General features: G+C 42.4%; 2 protein-coding genes across 2 annotated transcripts in view; one reads left to right on the plus strand and one right to left on the minus strand.

Moving 5' to 3' along the window:
- Nucleotides 1–567: 567 nt before the first annotated feature.
- On the minus strand, nt 568–9033 carry dnajc15 (DnaJ (Hsp40) homolog, subfamily C, member 15). Its single transcript, XM_083638466.1, has 6 exons — nt 8931–9033; nt 7820–7871; nt 6540–6613; nt 5823–5899; nt 5589–5659; nt 568–3768 (listed from the first exon to the last, which is right to left on the minus strand). Exons 1-6 carry the CDS (start codon nt 9012–9014, stop codon nt 3698–3700), a joined length of 429 nt encoding a protein of 142 aa, XP_083494592.1. The 5' UTR covers nt 9015–9033; the 3' UTR covers nt 568–3697.
- A 9122-nt stretch (nt 9034–18155) lies between these two features.
- Nucleotides 18156–18507, plus strand: part of ccdc138 (coiled-coil domain containing 138) — a 34091-nt gene continuing 33739 nt past the window's right edge. The window contains exon 1 of the mRNA XM_083639533.1: nt 18156–18244. The gene's annotated coding sequence lies outside the window, so the exon portion shown is untranslated. The remainder of the gene's footprint in view (nt 18245–18507) is intronic.

Consider the following 18507-nt stretch of genomic DNA (forward strand, 5'->3'; position numbering starts at 1 on the left):
ACGCAGTGTTAGTATGGTGTTCCTCATCAGTGTGTTCGGTGAGTGGAACAAAATTAATCCAGACAGGTGGTCAAACACTGGAGATGGTGGACAAACTACTTTTACATTTTGACTGACTGGGGCATTGATAAATAAGGCAGACGTATATATATATTTTTTATGTTCCAATCCAGACATAAGGGATTTTCTGGTGGATTTCACACTCCCACTGTTTTACTTGATTTGTATTTATTGTACAGTATTTAAACTGAGTGACTGGATTGAAAGTCTGGTTTATGTTTTTTGTTTGCTTATCGTTTCTTTTTCACCACAGCCAAACTCGTATATACTGTAAGTACAGGGACTTGATGGCCAGATTAACCTCCTGCCTGGTTTGGTTAAAACGGTCTGCTATCCACTGATATGTCAATAAAAACAAACTTCTTCAGATTGATTGTATTTATCGTAATTCGTATTGTGATATACAGTATTGATACTGGCAATAGTCCGACTTGTTGACGTGATGACATCACCCCGTTATGCCGCAACAAGCAGATCAATCTTACCACCCACCCCTAATAAGCTGCATGTCCACACAATCAGGTGCACATTAATTTTTCTGTTTAATTATTTCCAATTTCTCCACATCCACGGGGATGCTTCATTCATCTTTAGACACTTGAATTTGTTATTATATGCTTCTACATACAGTAGTATATGCATTTCATACTTTACAAGCTGATGAAAGATAAATAAAACAAATATGTTACTCATTCTCTACCTGGGATAAGACCAATTACAAAACATAAAGCCAGTACATGCCACTTTTGTAACCATACAGCCAGAGTATTTTCACCTGCTCAGGGACTACAGGTGCAAATTAGCTCTTAAGCTAACCCTGGCACATTAACATTTACATTGATATTGATGTTGAATAATGTGCACTGTCCCTGATTAAAAAATAAATAAAAATGTTCTCCTATTTGAATATTTCTGCATACTGGGGTCCCTAAACAGTCTTGGGATTGCATACATTGGGTATGTGGATTAAATGAGCCAATTGTCTTCATGTGTGATGTTAGTTCCCATAGCCATTTCATTGTAGGGAGTATTTTTCCAAACTTGACCTCACTGTATAAAATGACCTACTGTAACCTCTAGGGCAGTGGTTCCCAACCTTTTCCAACTCAGGGCCCACTTTTATGTCTCAAAAATGTTTGCGGCCCACCTCCGACCCCATAAATACAAAGGCCATATAATGCATTCTCAGAGCACTTTTTTATTGAAAATTGAACATAAAGGACTGAACTGAATACAGGAGAAACATGTTGGAAGCTCCACAGTCACTAACACAGCACCTGTAACATGTTGCAACACCTTCAGTATTACAGTTTTCAAGGAGCTGTCCACACACACACACACACACATACACACACACACGCACACACACACACACACACACACACACACACACACACACACACCAATCATTCAAGGAGCTGTCCATCAGCACCACACAGATGTCAGAAATGACAAGCAAGGGGCTGTCTGTAACAGGCTAATTAACAAATGATTAATAAATAACGGTATCCTTCAACAATGGAAAAATGCATTCTCATAACAATTTGACATCCAATATCAGATCCAAACAAAATCCAAATATCAGAAGAAAGCCCATTAAATCGATAGGGTTACAAATAAACACAAACCCAATATAAAGATGATGTAAAGATGAAACTTCAATTCAAGCAAAAGCAATAACATCAAAGAAACAAAAATCATACTTTTTCAAGTTTGATTTTTCAAAATCTTTCAAAAAAATTTTTTTTTTTTTTTTTTTTTTCAAAAATCATACTTTTTTGGAAATGATTTGGCGGCCCACTTGCAATACCTTCGCGGCCCACCAGGGGGCCGCGGCCCACAGGTTGGGAATCACTGCTCTAGGGTCATCACAGCCTCATGAAACTTTACAACCACAAACTAGAGACATACGAATTTCAGAAAATGCATGTGATGTCCAGCTACACCGAAGATAAGTGGGTTTTTCTGAACCATTTTCAGAAAATAGTGCTCGTCATCCAATCAAATATATCAATATCCCACAAAATCTTCACTTTTCAAATGTTATTGATACTGCATCACAGCATTACATTTTCTAAGGTGTTTTTCAAGGTCATGAGGTCTTCAGGTGGTGTGTGGGGGAATGTTTCTCTTTTTTTCCCCTTTAATCAATTCTCAAGTCATCAAAAATGATTAAATCTTGTGCCAAATCTGTGTAACAAATGCTATCAACCCCAGCATTTAATGTCATTATCTAGATTCTAGACTTTCTCTCAGCACCCCGAACTCTGACTTGACTTCCAGCATCCCTGCATACAGATTGGTTCTTTCTTATTAAGGCCTCGTTTCCACGACAACACTCCCTGCATAAAGCAGCAAACTTTTGTTGCGTTTGGGCTTTCCGTTTCCACGACAACAGCATTATTGGGGCCTGAAAACGCAAAAAAGTGTGATGACACTTTGTGCATCGAAGGATGTAAATAGCACATGTAAATAGGATTTACCCGAATGAAAGCAAAGGGCATTTATTTAACATGATCAATAATATAGCGTTCATGACATCAGAGTCTGATAACGAGCCAAATGAGGTGCTATAAATACATAATGTGCGATAAGTGCCACTATTAACATTGGTACATATTAATTAATTACCATACATTAACGTTACAGCACAATACAGACGCTCAAACTCACGCCCAGATAAATCGATTTCCTCTGCCAAGTGCTGCAAAGAAAACAATTTTTATTTAATGCAACCAATCTGCAGCGGTGTATAGTTGGGTTATCTGCAGCAATTCAGTGACGACGGAAAGCGGAGGTTCGTTTCTCACTTTATTTGTCATCTATGAAGATTAAAAAACCCAACTACCGGTAGTATCACAATTACCATTACTTAGATTTGTGGCTCTGGTCTGCACGCGAATCGTTATCACAGCGCTGTCGTATACATGAGGAATCAAAGGCCAGAACGCAACGACAGTTTGCCGTTTTATGCAGAAACCGTTGTCTAAGACAGTGGTCCCCAACCACCGGGCCGCGGACCGGTACCGGGCCGCGAGCCGGTCCCAAAAAAAAAGAAAAAGAAGATAAACATAGTAATAATAATAATAATATAATAAACATGTTTTTTTTATAGCGCTTTTCTAGGACTCAAAGACGCTTTACTCACCTGGTGAGTAAATATATATGTAACTAAAACCATTAAAATTGACAACTGGTCCGCAACTTTTTTTCCCATGTATCTACCGGTCCTTGGCACAAAAAAGGTTGGGAACCCCTGGTCTAAGAGACCGGGTCCCCAGGGGCCCACAGCAACACATGCATGGATCCAAGTAAAAGAGGGGGCTGAAGGGGCTGGAGGTAGGGACAAGGGCTACGTGTTCCCGACATAATGACCTGGCCAGTGTCTCTACTCTGATTAGGTTCACATTCAAGTCCTTTACATGAACCATTGATCCCCTGTAGTTGAGGCTCCGTGTTGCCATGAACAAACCAGGTTAGAACACACCCCGTGAATGTGGGGCATCTTAAGCAGGTTTCTCTAAATCTAGGTTAGCAGAGTCATCAGGTTAAGAAGGGAATTCTTCTATGGATGTGATTGGAACCGAACAGAGGTCCAGGCATGGACTGAGGTCCGGGACGGGGTGATGGGTTCGGCTCATCGTTTGTTCTCCTTGTCCAAAAGGTCTTTGGCCTGGTTGATCTTTGCAGCAAGGTACGGAGAACCACCTGCACGCACGCACGCACGCACGCACGCGCACACACACACACACGCGCACGCGCACGCGCGCACACACACACACACACACACACACACACACACACACACACACACACACACACACAATCAATTAAATTAGGGTGTAAAGTCTTCGTCTAATACGTTGAAACTAGTTCGTTTGACACTAAAGCTGTCTTTGTTTAGTAGTTGCACCATCTTTGCTTAAGCTACATCGTAAGTAAGTAGTAGTCCACACTACCCAAAATATTGTTGCAGAAAATGACGTTTTCACTTTCTGCGGCCAATCAGTGAAAAGCACGGTGAAAACGGTGTTTATTACCGTTGTCAAATTAAGCAGAATGAAAACAGTCTGGCTGACAATCTGGGCCATGTTGCCAAACACAAATTAGGGCTTTCATATTTCATTAACAGTAACCAAATGATCACATTATTGCTATTTGTTAGGTTCATAGATTGTTACATCTGTGGTGAGCAGTGAGCACTTATCATCATTGCATTGTGATTCACCACGTTATGATCCTCTCAGAAAATAAAGTATGCTACTTGTGTTGTCGATCACTGTGTTCGGTGTTGTTTTTAATGCGGCTGTAGCTCAGGAGGTAGAGCGGGTCGTCCACTAATCGCTTTGGATAAAAGAGGTCGGTGGTTCGATTCCCGGCTCCTCCAGTCTGCATGTCGAAGTGTCCTTGAGCAAGACACTGAACCCCAAATTGCTCCGTTGGTGTGCCAGCACCCTGCGTGGTAACCTGCCGCCATCGGTGTGTGAATGGGTGAATGTACCTACTGACTGTAAAGCGCTTTGGATAAAAGCGCTATATAAATGCAGGCCATTTACCTTTTAATGCAGCATTATTTTGTAGGCTACAACCTGTCATGGTCAATAAGTGTGTGTAAAGACAAGTCTCTCCTGTACTTTGCTACGCAATAGCGGAGGTTAAACAGCTCAAATTAATGCCTACGTTGGAACTATCTCAGGTAGTGCAACCGTTAACATTTTAGTCATGTGTAAACTCGGACTTAGTGAGACTTTACTTTACATTCAGGCTGGTCCAACCCAGTGCAGTTCGCTGAAGTGCATTTTATTTTCGAGCTAAAACCTCCAAGCTGCTGCCACTAAAATAACAACAGTTCAACACTTTATTTGACACATGCCAATGTTTTTGTTTGTCACTTTGGCTGTCACATGACAGTTACTAATGTAAAGTTAAATAAAACAAAACGGAGACAGTCTGAGGCTAAATGTATAAATTGCACAAAATGTGGTTTGGGGTCTTGTCCCCTGTTTAGATTCAGAAGATGCAACACACAGAGGGTAATGTTAAATAGAGAGGGGATGCAGGGTGCACAGAGGGTAATGTTAAATAGAGAGGGGATGCAGGGTGCACAGAGGGTAATGTTAAATAGAGAGGGGATGCAGGGTGCACAGAGGGTAATGTTAAATAGAGAGGGGATGCAGGGTGCACAGAGGGTAATGTTAAATAGAGAGGGGATGCAGGGTGCACAGAGGGTAATGTTAAATAGAGAGGAGATGCAGGGTGCACAGAGGGTAATGTTAAATGGAGAGGGGATGCAGGGTGCACAGAGGGTAATGTTAAATAGAGAGGGGATGCAGGGTGCACAGAGGGTAATGTTAAATAGAGAGGGGATGCAGGGTGCACAGAGGGTAATGTTAAATAGAGAGGGGATGCAACACAGAGGGTAATGTTAAATGGAGAGGGGATGCAACACAGAGGGTAATGTTAAAAAGAGAGGGGATGCAACACAGAGGGTCATGTTAAATAGAGAGGGGATGCAGGGTTCAGCTTGCCTTTGTCTGGGTGGTTTAGGACCATGATCCTCCGGTGGGCCTCTCGTACCTTGGCCTTAGCACTGGTTGGGCTGGCCATAAAACACAGAATACATCCATGTGATCAAAACCACCAATCACCTCTGAGCACTGAGCCATGCACACACAACTACAGAAGGACCACACTGCCAACAATGGAGCAGAATACTAAGAGTCGTGCCTGACATTTATTACAATGTTAATCCTTCCTCTTACCCGATGCCCAGGATGAGGCTGGCCTCACGTTTGGTCATCTTCTGCTCAAAGCCTCCTTTGTAATATGATGAGAAAGCCTGGAGGGACAGTGGAGAATGCAGAGACATTTGAAAAAGGTGTAGACGTGCACGGCCACTCACTTAACAATGACTTACAGGCACATCTGCCAATGAGTCCTGTACCAAGCCAGAGAAAGGTCAGACAGATTTGAAAAAAGAGCCTGACCTATACTGGATTATTGTGGCCAATGCCAATACCGATATTAGGGAGTAAAAAAAAATCTGATATTGAAATATCGGCCAATATTCTTTATATATACATAGATTAACTTTGTGTGTGTGTGTGTGTGTAATGATGTAATAATGGAGGCAAGATACAGTTTAACAATAAACTTTGTTGTCCAAAATGAGTACACTGATAAACTTGACTGGAAATTTTATAATTCTAAATAACTATTAATAAAAAAAAACAAATAGAACAAATATATATTAATTAATTAAATTAAATTAATAAAAAGGATCAAATGTACATAAAATGCTGCCTATATATATATATATATATATATATATATATATATATATCAGCGTATATCGGACAACATATACGCCGATACTGATATATCTGTGATAAGCCAATATCTGCCATTGATATCGGTCAAACGATATATTGGTCGGGCTGGAGCAGACTTAGGGGCGGGGTGGTTAACTCTTTACTCACTGATGTGGGCATCTTCTTAACAGTCTCAGAGAAGACTTGTCCTAGAGGCTTCCACAGCTGGAAAGCATAGCGGCCTGTGGATGACACGACACAAACTCATCAAACACATATCTGATCTTTCATCAACCAAGCTTTTGTCCAGCGTCTGTAGTAGGACTGACAACTTCAAATGACAAACTGACAAATTCTCCTCGGTTGGACAATCCCTGGTGTTAATTTCATAAGAGAAAATCTATTTCATAAGAAGAATAGCGCTCCGGAACGAAAGTAACGTGCCGCGGAAGCAACACACAGACTTTTTCTGGAAGTGCACACATAGGAGCAGAAGTGACAGAACAGGCTACTGCATTAGCAGGAAGTGACAGAACAGGCTACCAGTTAGCAGGCTATCCAGGCTGAAAGGAGAGCAAACAGCAGAGCGACGAAAGTAACAATTAAATTAAGTTAAAGTTCAAGTTAAAGTTAATTTAAGTTATCCTTTATTTATCCCCATGGGGAAATTCATCCTCTGCATTTGACCCATCCGCTACTAAACCTTCCTAGAACTAGGAGCAGTGGGCAGCCGCAGTGCAGCGCCCGGGGACCAACTCCAGTTCTTTTGCCAGTGGTGGTGGGAGGAAACCTGAGCACCCGGTGGAAACCCACACAAACACAGGGAGAACATGCAAACTCCACACAGAAAGGACCTGGGATGGACTGGGGTTCGAACCCATGACCTTCTTGCTGTGAGGCAACAGTGCTAACCACTGAGCCACCGTGCCGTGGGTCAGCTATCGAGCACAAACGAGACGCCGCCATCATCAGCTCTTAACGAGCTGTTCTGAGCTGCTAAGTGCTAACCTTACGTTATGCACCTTATGAGAATAACAGGCAGAGAGAGAGGGGGGGGGGGGGTATGTGGTGGTCAAAATCCTGTCGTGGCAGTGCGCCACAAAAGGATCAATGTATGGGAAACACTACCTTTGCAGTTTCAGTATTGCAGCATTTATGAACTGGGTGTCTGTGGTGTCACAGATGATGCAACACTGTTTGGATGTCACCTGCAATTACGACAACGTCACCGAGAGGCCGTGCATTATGTTCACTGTTGTACTGAAATAAAGTGCCAGTTCTCCACTGCAGAGTTGGCCTGGACTCTGAGTAAAAAGCGAATTTTTCTTAACAATTCGTCTAAGATTAATCTAGCGATTATAAAAATAGTTACCGATTAATTTTCTGTCGATCAACTAATCGATTAATCGACTAATCATTGCAGCTCAGTTACTCTATTCTTAAGTTACCTGCAAAGCCTGCAGCAGCCACACCAAGTCCAACTGCAATCAGAGTCCCACCCTGTGTGACCAACACAAAACATCCTACTGTTACCAGACTGAGTGACATCGGTCGTTAATACAGTTGATTAACCCAGACAATTTGAATTTCCACTTCTTCCACTTGGTACCAAGCATGCTAGTGTAATGGCGTTGTGTAGGTGGTACTTGCAACAACCCATGTTAAGGGCTTGCCCAGGGGTGGACTCGCTACCACTCGGGACTCACGAGGAATCCGCGCTGATTCAACTCGGTTACACTAGCTTGTCGGTAAGGGGGCTAAATAACGCTCCAAACATCATCATCGGTACTTCCTGAAATTAGTACAGCTTCTTTATTTCCTGTCATCAGAGGGTATGCATGTGATGTCACAGAGGCAGAAGTCACTGTGGGGTCACGCCCACTGAGTCACAGCAAGACTGAGCTTGAATGCAGTAATCAGCCTAGATAACCGACACCTGCTGCTCAGGGAGGAACTTGACACTCATTTTGACACTCATTCCCGATTGAGGGGGCGTGTTCCAGTGGGTGTGCATACCCTCTATTGGATGAACTGATTAATGTCAGGTGTGCTGCAGTCACAACAATGATCAGGCACACCTGATTAATCAGTTCATCCAATAGTGTAGGACAGGAAATAAAGAAGCTGTACTAATTTCACGAAGTAAAGAAGTTGTGCTATTCTTAGCTGAATGGATAGAACGAGGGATTTAACCCCACCCTGACCACGCCCCCAGCCAGGCTGACGGCTCGTACACACCATGAAACGCTCGGCGGCATGTGAAAGTAGCTATGACGAGACATCGCCTCAACCTACCAGTGATGTCATAAATTCACTGATGACATCATCAGTGTATGTCAAAACGCCATAAATTAACCGCTTGCAGTTGCAGGCAATTCAATTCCATATTTAACGCTACCGGCAGTGACGGCTGTGACGCAATAACCCTGGCTCACAGTTAGCGGTCACCTCACGTTTAGTTTCTTCCGTTTTAGCAAGGAGGGGTTGTCAACTTGTCTCCGAGTCCTAGCTGTCTCCAAATGTCTATAGACAGACTGTATAAAACACACATGTACTGACCAGCCGTCTGTCTATCTCTGCTTCACTCCTCACTGTTGTTTTCGGTGTATATTCGGCATATCGCATCATGTCTCCTCTATCCATGGTCACTCCACCTGTGTTCGTCGCCATGTTGCCTTTTCCATTAGTGTCAAGCTGCCTCATGGCCTGGGCTGAAAGCATTTCCGGTGGCCGTTTTTCAAAAATAAAATAACGATTCGGCACGAGTCTAGAGCACACAGAAGCCATTGCAAATTATTCATTATTATCCGTATTCTATGTGGTTCATGTGCCTAAGGGCTAATGTAAAAAAGAGTGCTTGAGTTTCTGCAAGATTCCCACTAAACTGTCAAATTTCCACAAACAGATTATTCAGTATTGGATTATTACAGTATTTTTTATTAGACGTACAAACGTGATGCCTTTATTTTGAAGGCAAAGTATCCTTTCTTCCGTTCCTGGCTGGTAACTTGAAGTTGCAGAGGATAGACCTTGAAGAAGAAGAAGAAGAAGAAGAAGACGAAGAAGACGAAGAAGAAGACGAAGAAGACGAAGAAGAAAAAGAAGAAGAAGAAGAAGAACCACGAGCACGTGACCGTTCACCAACGGTGTTGTGGCCAGTGAGACCGGCGTGGGTTTTGAAGGAGGCGAGGGTGGACATGGGCATTTTGGAAATAAAGAGCAGGAGTAGACAGGTAGATTTAGTGCAGGAATTCTATAGTCATATGAACAGGGAGTATGGGAACTACGTGCAGATTTTCACAGATGGGTCTAAGGATCCACAGACACAGGTAACAGGGGTGGGGGTGGGGGTGGTGATTCCCAGTAAGAGGATAGATATCAGTAAAATAACATCAGATTATTTAAGTGTTTATGCAGTTGAGTTAGTGGCAATTTTGTTAGCGTTAGAGTGGGTGGAGGAAGGGGTGGAAAATAAAGTAATAATTTGTAGTGATTCAGTGGCAGCGTTAGTAAGTATTAAAAATGGAGCAGGGAAAAGTCATCAAGAGTTAGTATATGAACTGTTGTTTGTTAATTCAAGGTTAGATAGGCAGGGGAAAATTATAAAGTTCATGTGGGTGCCAGCTCATGTAGGAATCTCAGGTAATGAGAAAGCAGACAGGGCAGCAAAGGAGGCGATCAGGAGAGAACAGGTGGACATTGATGTCAAACTTTCAAAATCAGAGGGGAAGAGCATAGTATGGAGGGAAATAGTTAAACAGTGGCAACAGCAGTGGGACAGGGCAATAAAAGGGAGACATCTGCATAGTATACAAAATAAAGTGGGAGTGGTGGGGAATAGTGGGGCTAATAGGAGTGAACAGAGAGTCATAGGTAGATTGAGAATTGGTCACAGCAACTTAAATGGAACACTTAGTTTAATAGGGAAGCATCCAACTGGGCATTGTAGTCAGTGTGAAGTAAGGGAGACGGTGGAGCATGTTCTGATCTCATGCAGGAGATATGAAGCAGAGAGGGTGATCATGATGACTGGACTGCAGAGACTGGGACAAATAGAGGCCAGTGTGAAGGGTATAATGGGATGTGTGGGAGTAGTGGAGGGGAAGAAAATAGTGGTCAGTTTTTTGAGAGGAACTGGACTGTTAAAAAGACTGTAATGGAATAGGGAACAGTGGATGTATTAGTCCAGAGGGAGGCGGTAATGCAACATTTTGGATGCCAACCGCCGTAAAACTAAACAGAAGAAGAAGAAGAAGAAGAACATTATTTCTCTCTGCAGCCTCAGGTCAAAATCAACTTGGCTGGATATGGGTCTAGGAGCGATAGGGTCAAGATATGTAGACTGAGGCTTGGTCATTGTGGGTTAAATAGTACCTTGTTCATTGTGGGAAAACATCCAGATGGGCGGTGTGAGTGTGGAGAGCCTGAAACTGTGAAGCATGTTTTCCTAGAATGTAGAAGGTATAGGAAAGAAAGGGAAATCTTTTATAAGAGGTTAACAGTAGTAGGAGTTTCTTCTTTCTCTCTAAAATCTTTCTTTGGCCTGAAGAATAAGAACCACCAGCTGATCACAGAGGCAGTGCTGACATTTCTGCATGAATCAGAGTTGTATCAGAGGATATAGTGTTTATTTATTTATTTATTTTTGTTTATTTATTTTTTCCAATTGTGGGAGTAGTTGAAGTATAGAACTGAGGAGGGCAGTAATACGCCATGTTGCGTTTAAACTGCCGGAAATAGAAAGAAGAAGAAGAAGAAGAAGAAGAAGAACGTGACCGTTCGTCATTCCTCATCCGCCAAGTTTAGATGAGTTTCCAGTGTCAACAAACAGACAGACTGAGAGAGAGAGAGAGAGAGAGAGAGGTTAGCTAGAGCAGTTAAGCTTCAATATGTCTTCAGACACCGACGTGGACGATACAGTGGAGAAGCTTCAGCGAAAATATTTGGAGAAGAGGAAACAGGTTGGATTTTAACATTAACCGTTTCGCCTGATAAAACTGCAACGCCGTTAAAGTAGCTTAGCGAAATTAACATGTTTGTCCATCCTGTGTGGCCATGTGATTGTTAACATCATCACCAGCCTCGCTAAACACTACGTTAGCTACGTATAACTGAAGACATTTGACATTGACAAGTCGTTAGGTTGATCAGGTACTCTTTATTCAGCATGCATTTATTAACGTTACAGCAAGCAGTACTCCATTTAACGTTAGCTTTACAATGCCAACTTGCCAAGTTTTTGAACAACTTCACACATTTCCCACTTCTTCTTCTTCTTCTATGAAGTTTTTATGGCAGTTGGCATCCTTAAATGGTGCATTACCGCCACCTACTGTATTGCTAAAACTAATAGTGCAAATACAATATCAATAAAAAGTGTCCACCCAAAATGCGCCCATTCACCCCAATATCCATACTGTGGCCCAGACCAGTCGACTAGGCTGAAGCAAACGCTTCATTCAGCGTTTGCATCAAGTCATCTCCCGAAATGTCCTCAATATCCAAAAATTTCCTGGCAGCGTCCACCACCATCTTCATCCTCTCAAGCTTTCTATCTCCAGAGCACAGTTGATCACCATCGCCACGAAAGCCAAAAAGGCTTTCTTGTCCACACAGAAATTGTTTCCAGATTCACCAGCACCACTCTTCTCCTGTTCCTTTCGTACTTCCACTATCTCATGTTTCCTTTCCACACTTTTAACTTCCTCAGCATACGATATTCCTTTCTCTTCTCTTAGGCCTACCTTGTTCACTTTCACCTCTCTAATCCTTTTTGGACACTGTTTTGACCCTGCATGATGCGACCCCCCACAATGCAGGCATTTAACCTGCCCTTTACACCCCTCAACTTTGCATTCATCTTTCCCACATCGCCCACATATTTTATCTCTTCTGCACACTGCAGCTACATGACCATATCCTTGACAACAAAAACACCGAAGAGGCGCTCTCTCAAACGGCCTCACCCTATAGCTCACACAATCAACAAACACTCTTTCGGGAACTCCTGCTTTGAAAGTCAAACACACAGGCTGTTCTCCTTCTTACCTTCTACAAACCTTGTCATTCTTCTTGCCTCAAACACACCGTCTACATCGTCAAACGTGTCCACGTCAACATCAATTGGAACACATTACACCACTCACCACTCCTTTTTTCATGGGCTCTTTTCCAAGAGCAAAACACTCTACCCTACAATATGCATTTATTTTTTATTTTTTTTTATCTCAATGACTTTCAAACCCTGAGCCTTCGACACACAATCTATGATTACCATTCCACTTCTAGTCACCCTGACAGATTTAACCATTCCCACTTTCTTTTTAATAAACTTTCCCACGTCGTGTGGATTACTGAAAATTCCATCATCCTTTGTTACTGCTTTCATACCAACACTAAAAGGACCAGACTTCACTTTCTTCACTTGCTGACTATTGTCACTCGATACACTACTGAAACTTTTTCGTTTATTCTCCAGCCCTCTCGGATCTTCATCAATTTCAATTTGACTCTCACTCTCTGTATCACGGTTCGACGCCATTTCCTCTCCCAGCTCCCTCAGCGACTAGCACAGGTTACTTCCCAAATATGACTTCCCACATTTCCCACTACCGCCCTCCAGTGTATTTAGTAGAGCACGCCTAACCTCACGTCACGGGCACCCATTTCTTGTGAAAAACATAGATTTACTCTTTCCGCCCAGACACCGGCACCGGAACATGTAAACCCGATGTATGTGCCACATTTTTATCGTTCCCCAACTTCCCCCATTGAATAGCTAGTCACCACGAACAGGTGGCGATGCCATATTGCATCAACGTTTTGTTTTATGTACTATGTACCTTTTTAACGTGTTATCAGGCTCTAGCTAGCTAACGTTAGCTACACGGAAGATTTTTTTGGCGCACATGTATCCGGTAAACAGGTTCCGGTTCCTTGGTTTACGCCCCCAGGTCCAGAAGCAGTGAAAAGGGCTCCAGACTAGTCGTACTCCTATATCAAAACTGTGATAAAAGTGCGGTAGATTCCCTGCCTACCTGCCAACACGAGGGTCGCAGGTTCGCGCCCCCATGTTACCTCCGGCTTGGTCGGGTGTCCATACAGGCACGATTGGCTGTGTCTGCGGGTGGGAAGCTGGATTAAGGGCATGTGTCCTGGTTGCTCCTCTGGTCGGTCGGGGCGCCTGTTCGGGGTGGAAGGGAACTGGTGGGAATATCGTGATCCTCCCACGTGCTACGTCCTGCTGGTGAGCTTGTATTTCTTTGGAAACAGAGGGGAGCCAACTGCTCCCCTCTGTCAGGTGAAAAGAAGCGACTGGCAACTGCGCATGTGTCGGAGGAAGCATGGTGCTAGTCTACCGCTCTCCCCAGATCGAGAGAGGGGATGGAACAGCAAGGAAATTGTCTAAGTACAATTGGGGAGAAAATGGGGGGAAATTTTCAGAAAAATAAAATACCGTAAATTCCGGACTATAAGCCGCACCTTTTTTCCCGTTTTTTGGCCTTTTTTGGCCCCTGCGGCTTATATAACGGTGCGGCTTATCTATGGATTTTTTCAAAAAAAAAAAAAAAAAATCTCTCTTTTTTAGCACTCTTTCTAACTATAAATCCACTTCTGTTTTAATTTCCTCTCTTGCCCTCTTTTCACCACACTGTATGACACTGTATGACACTGTGTGCACTGTAAATAACAACACAGGTGGTGTTGTGTTATGTTGTTTTGATGAAATGTTAATAAATGGGAGCATTACATATGGTAATTAAACATTAAAACACAATAAAAAAAAATAAAAAAAAATACCATTAACTCATTGAATGCCATGGACGTCCTTCGACGTCCAATTAAATAGTGACGTAGAGTGCCACGGACGTCCTTCGACGTCCAATGCGTTTTTTGACGGTGGGACGTCGATCAAAGCCTTCCGCAGCTCCTGTACAACTATAGTAGCTATTGGAGGTCTATAACCTATTTTACAGAACCCTTAGGTGGCGACAGTGCTCTCCAGATTACAGACATGTCAGGAATACACAGCCTGAAATAGCCTTGATGAAAGAGAACCCGCTCATGCTGCAGTCCAAAGCCATGTAGATTGTTCTGGCTGCAACTGACGGTGCGTGCGAACACAGTCAATCCGCGCACACAACTGAGTCCTTCTGCCTCTGTCTGTCTGTCAGCATAGTTTCTCCACATGATTAGCCGCTAGAAAAGCAGCAGCGCGACACTGAAAAGCCAAACCTTTCACTGCAGTCCGCGTGTGACTTCTCCATGTTGCGCTGCCTGGGAGGCGGCGCTTCCCAGGCTTCCTAGACGCTTGGTGCGAGGCTGTGTGTTACTAGTGTGGGGAGGAGTTTTCAGCTGAGGGGGGGGGGGAGGGGGGGTGGGGCACGCAGGGCAGGACACAACTACACCACATCACTACATCAGAAAATATTACCGTATCTAGAGTCAGTGAATGTGCTTGAAATGCTGCATTTCACAAAAGGCTGAATATCTCAGCTTATAATTTGAAATGCCTGAAAACGCTGAAAACAACCTATCTTCTCCGGCTCATAACTAAAGAACGGAAAATGGTATCAATAAACTTTTTTTTGCTGATGATACAATAGAGTCTCCTTGTTCTTTTTGCGTGTTCGGTGTTTACATAGTAATATCACACAATATTCTGTGGGCCTCGAGAAATCACTGAAAACGCTCTGAAAACTCTGGCACTGGGAGCGTCCGTTCTCCAAAAGTGGCTGGCACTCAATGAGTTAAAACACCCGCGGCTTATAGTCCGGTGCGGCTTATATAAGAAAAAAATAGTCAACTTTGAAGGTGCGGCTTATACACCGGTGGGCCTTATAGTCCGGAATTTACGGTAAATAAATAATAATAATGTAATTTAGAGAAATTGTGTTTTATGATAATGCCCAATTGAAGACTGGCCCCTAACAATTAGTAAAAGGGTTAATGTGTTCAGCTACTATCATTCGCCAACAAGCAGGGCAACATCATTTGTGCTCAAAGGTTTTTGAATACAGTTTTGGGTAATGTTCTCTCTCCAGACAAGAACAGAATGGAACATACAGTACTAGGACTAGCTGCAGGGTTCCCATGGGTCCTTGAAATCCTTCAAAGTTTGTGAATTTGAAAAATAAATAAATAAATCAAGCCATTAAACATTTTTGAAAATAGACATGTGCTCTGTCTTCAGCTTTCAGCAAATGAAAACAAAATGTTTTTCTGGTGTTGGAGTCGGTGGGTTTATCATTATTTGCATTGGAACTAAGAGCACAGTTGAGAAGTTCAAGCCTCTCTCTTTAATTGTCTGTGAGCTTGTGCTAATTTTCATTATAAAAAAATCTGTGTTGTAATAGTAGGCTAATTAACCTCAGTCCATCTCAAACTATGCCATGTTCGGTCCTTGAATTTGGGGAATTGGCCCTTGAAAGTCCTTGTAAAGTAATTGAATTTGATGTTAAAGAAAGTGTGGAAGCGTGTAGCTGTCTTTTCTTTCACTCAAAGATTGTCTGTTTTCTAGTTGCCGCCTTCAGAGGAGGATACCTTGAGTACCGGCCACACACACAGTGCTGGTGAGTTGCCTGCAGTTCCAGAGAGTCTCTGACAAAATTCAGTCATTTCAATTCACCATTATTTCACTCCTTAGAAATCAGCACAGTGGGAGAATTTCTTAAGATGACTATTTTGATCATAGCTTTGGCACTTTCCACTGTTACCAATTTTTACAGGGTTCCCACAGTCATGGAAAACCTGGAAAAGTCAGGGAGTTTCAAAATCTCTTTTTCCAGGCCCAGAAAAGTAATGGAATTAGTAAAATCGTTGAAAGTTTTGGAAAAGTCAAAAGGAATTTTGTTGTGTGTAATGAAATTAATTGTTACAGTAATCTTACATGGATAACCTTCCACAAATGCACGTAATGTTACATTACATGGATTTGTGTATTTATTTTCTGTAGCTGTTGACGTAACGTAATAACGTGGTTTATATTAGTGGTGCTTTCAGAGTCACTGCCTCACATTACCGGTACATGGAAATTCTGTTATGGATCCTTGAAAAGTAATGGAAACGTTTTGAAATGTTATCCATGAAACTGTGTGCGAACCCTGGTTTTATAGAACTCTTCTCAGGGTCTGGGGTCTAATGCTGATCTATTTGGCAGTCCTTGACATGAAGTAAATGGAGGCATGCTTACAGTATGTCAAAAAGAATAAAAACTACTCGCACACCGCAGAGCTCCTTTTCTCCAGATGTATTTGTGGTAAGGCGTTTCGAGCTACATGCTCTTCATGCTCTTCATCAGACCATGTAGCTCGAAACGCGTTACCACAAATAAATCTGGAGAAAAGGAGCTCTGCGGTGTGCGAGTAGTTTTTATTATTTTTGTCTCACTGTTCTAGCTCAGCTCAGCACCTGCCCCAACTTTGGGTTTTGGATGTGCGTGTCTCCCTCCTTTTTCAATGCTTACAGTATGTGCAAATAACTTGCATTGCTAAGAAGTGACAGTCAATATGTTGTTCCATTGCAACATCAGTATACAGCAAATCCGCCATTTTGGAGAGACTAGGCTACCTTTGATTGGTTCTGGTTCTGCTGTTGTCCCATTGGCGCAATGAGGCGTTTTTCAGGCCAAAATGGCAGCAGCGCTGTTTCCAAAAAAGCAGCAGCGTCGACTCTTGCCTTCAGTCTTCTATGTGTACTGTTTCAGAAGCAGTACAAAGGCCCACGCTGCCTCCCAGCTCCAAATGGCCGAGCAATGAGATTCAGGGCTACAACAAAGCTTTACATGAGCTGTTCCAAGCTGTCACCAACCCTCCTCACCGGTAAGTCCCATGACCTAGCTTCAGTATTATTGGGGAAAATTACTTTGAAACTGTAGTTTACCAAATTACTAGCTATATATATATCGCAATGAAAAGTAGTTAAAGTACATCTTAACTACAGAATACAGAATCCGAATCACTTTTATTGCCACAGTATGCAACCTGAGTGTGGAATTCTGAGTGTGGAATCTGAGTGTGGAATCTCATAATGTTGTCATAATTGTTCATTGCATCATATTCTATAGTTTTCTCTGGCAGTTTTCTAAGCAAAATGTTGTAGTTGGGTAAAGGGGGGTACTTGGATTCAGAAATCAGCGAAAGCGGCTACTGAAGCCAAAAAAGTTTGAGAACCACTGCTGTAGGGAGGTTGAATCTGGAAAATGCTAAATTTATAGGGAGATTCATAGTCTTCAATTGCAGACATAGGTTATTTTAATCAAATAGCAGGTGGCCATGGCCAATGAGGTGTGGCATTGTGCCATATATTGCATGGCAAAAACCATTGTGAGAATACTATGAATATATAGTTTGTAATTTACTACCTAAACTCCATGGCCTAAAGTACCGTAGTTAACTCATGAAAAAGCTACTGAGATTTAAATGTACGGTACTAAACTACCACCACTGCAAATTGTTGTTAAACTATTATGTACAGTAGTTAACTACTCCCCAACACTGCATAGCTTGTATGTGTGTGACGCACATTATGCAGTTACATTACATAAGGTCATTTAACAGACGCTTTTATCCAAAGCGATTTAAGTTACAATAAAACATTTTGTCAACAGTAGTGAAATCAACTGTGCAACACAGTCTATGTCAGACTTTCTTTAAGGAATAGAGTAGCATTTGTAGAACGTTGTTTTAAGAAGGAATAAGTAGCATTAGTGGATTTTTTATTTATTTATTTATTTATTAGATTTTTGCGTGAGCCAAACAGGATGTTTTTCAGGTTAAGCAGTGATTGTAGTCTGCGTGGCAGCAATGATGACCTGAGTGGGGACTGCGCAAATGTTCCACTGCAGGACTCTCAGGTGTTCTTCACAGAAACAGGTATGTGTGTCTGACTCTCTGGTGTTCTTTACAGAAATAGGTGTCTTAACTCGCAGGTGTTCTTCACAGAAACAGGTATGTGTGTGTCTGACTCTCAGGTGTTCTTCACAGAGACAGGTATGTGTGTCTGACTCTCAGGTGTTCTTCACAGAGACAGGTATTTGTGTCTGACTTTCAGGTGTTCTTCACAGAAACGGGTATTTGTGTCTGACTTTCAGGTGTTCTTTACAGAATCCTTGAAATCATAGTGAAATCACACAATT

Source organism: Poromitra crassiceps (assembly GCF_964638095.1).
Source record: "Poromitra crassiceps genome assembly, chromosome: 6".
NCBI lineage: Eukaryota > Metazoa > Chordata > Actinopteri > Beryciformes > Melamphaidae > Poromitra > Poromitra crassiceps.

Bases quoted from the DNA above. Each gene is read 5' to 3' on its own strand.
- dnajc15 (XM_083638466.1), bottom strand. From the start codon at position 9,014: ATGGATAGAGGAGACATGATGCGATATGCCGAATATACACCGAAAACA. The intron at 5,900-6,539 runs GTGAGTAAAGAG...CTGTCCCTCCAG, and splicing joins TTAAGAAGATGCCCACATCA to GCTTTCTCATCATATTACAA. The intron at 3,769-5,588 runs GCAAGCTGAACC...GCGTGCGTGCAG, and splicing joins CCTAAACCACCCAGACAAAG to GTGGTTCTCCGTACCTTGCT.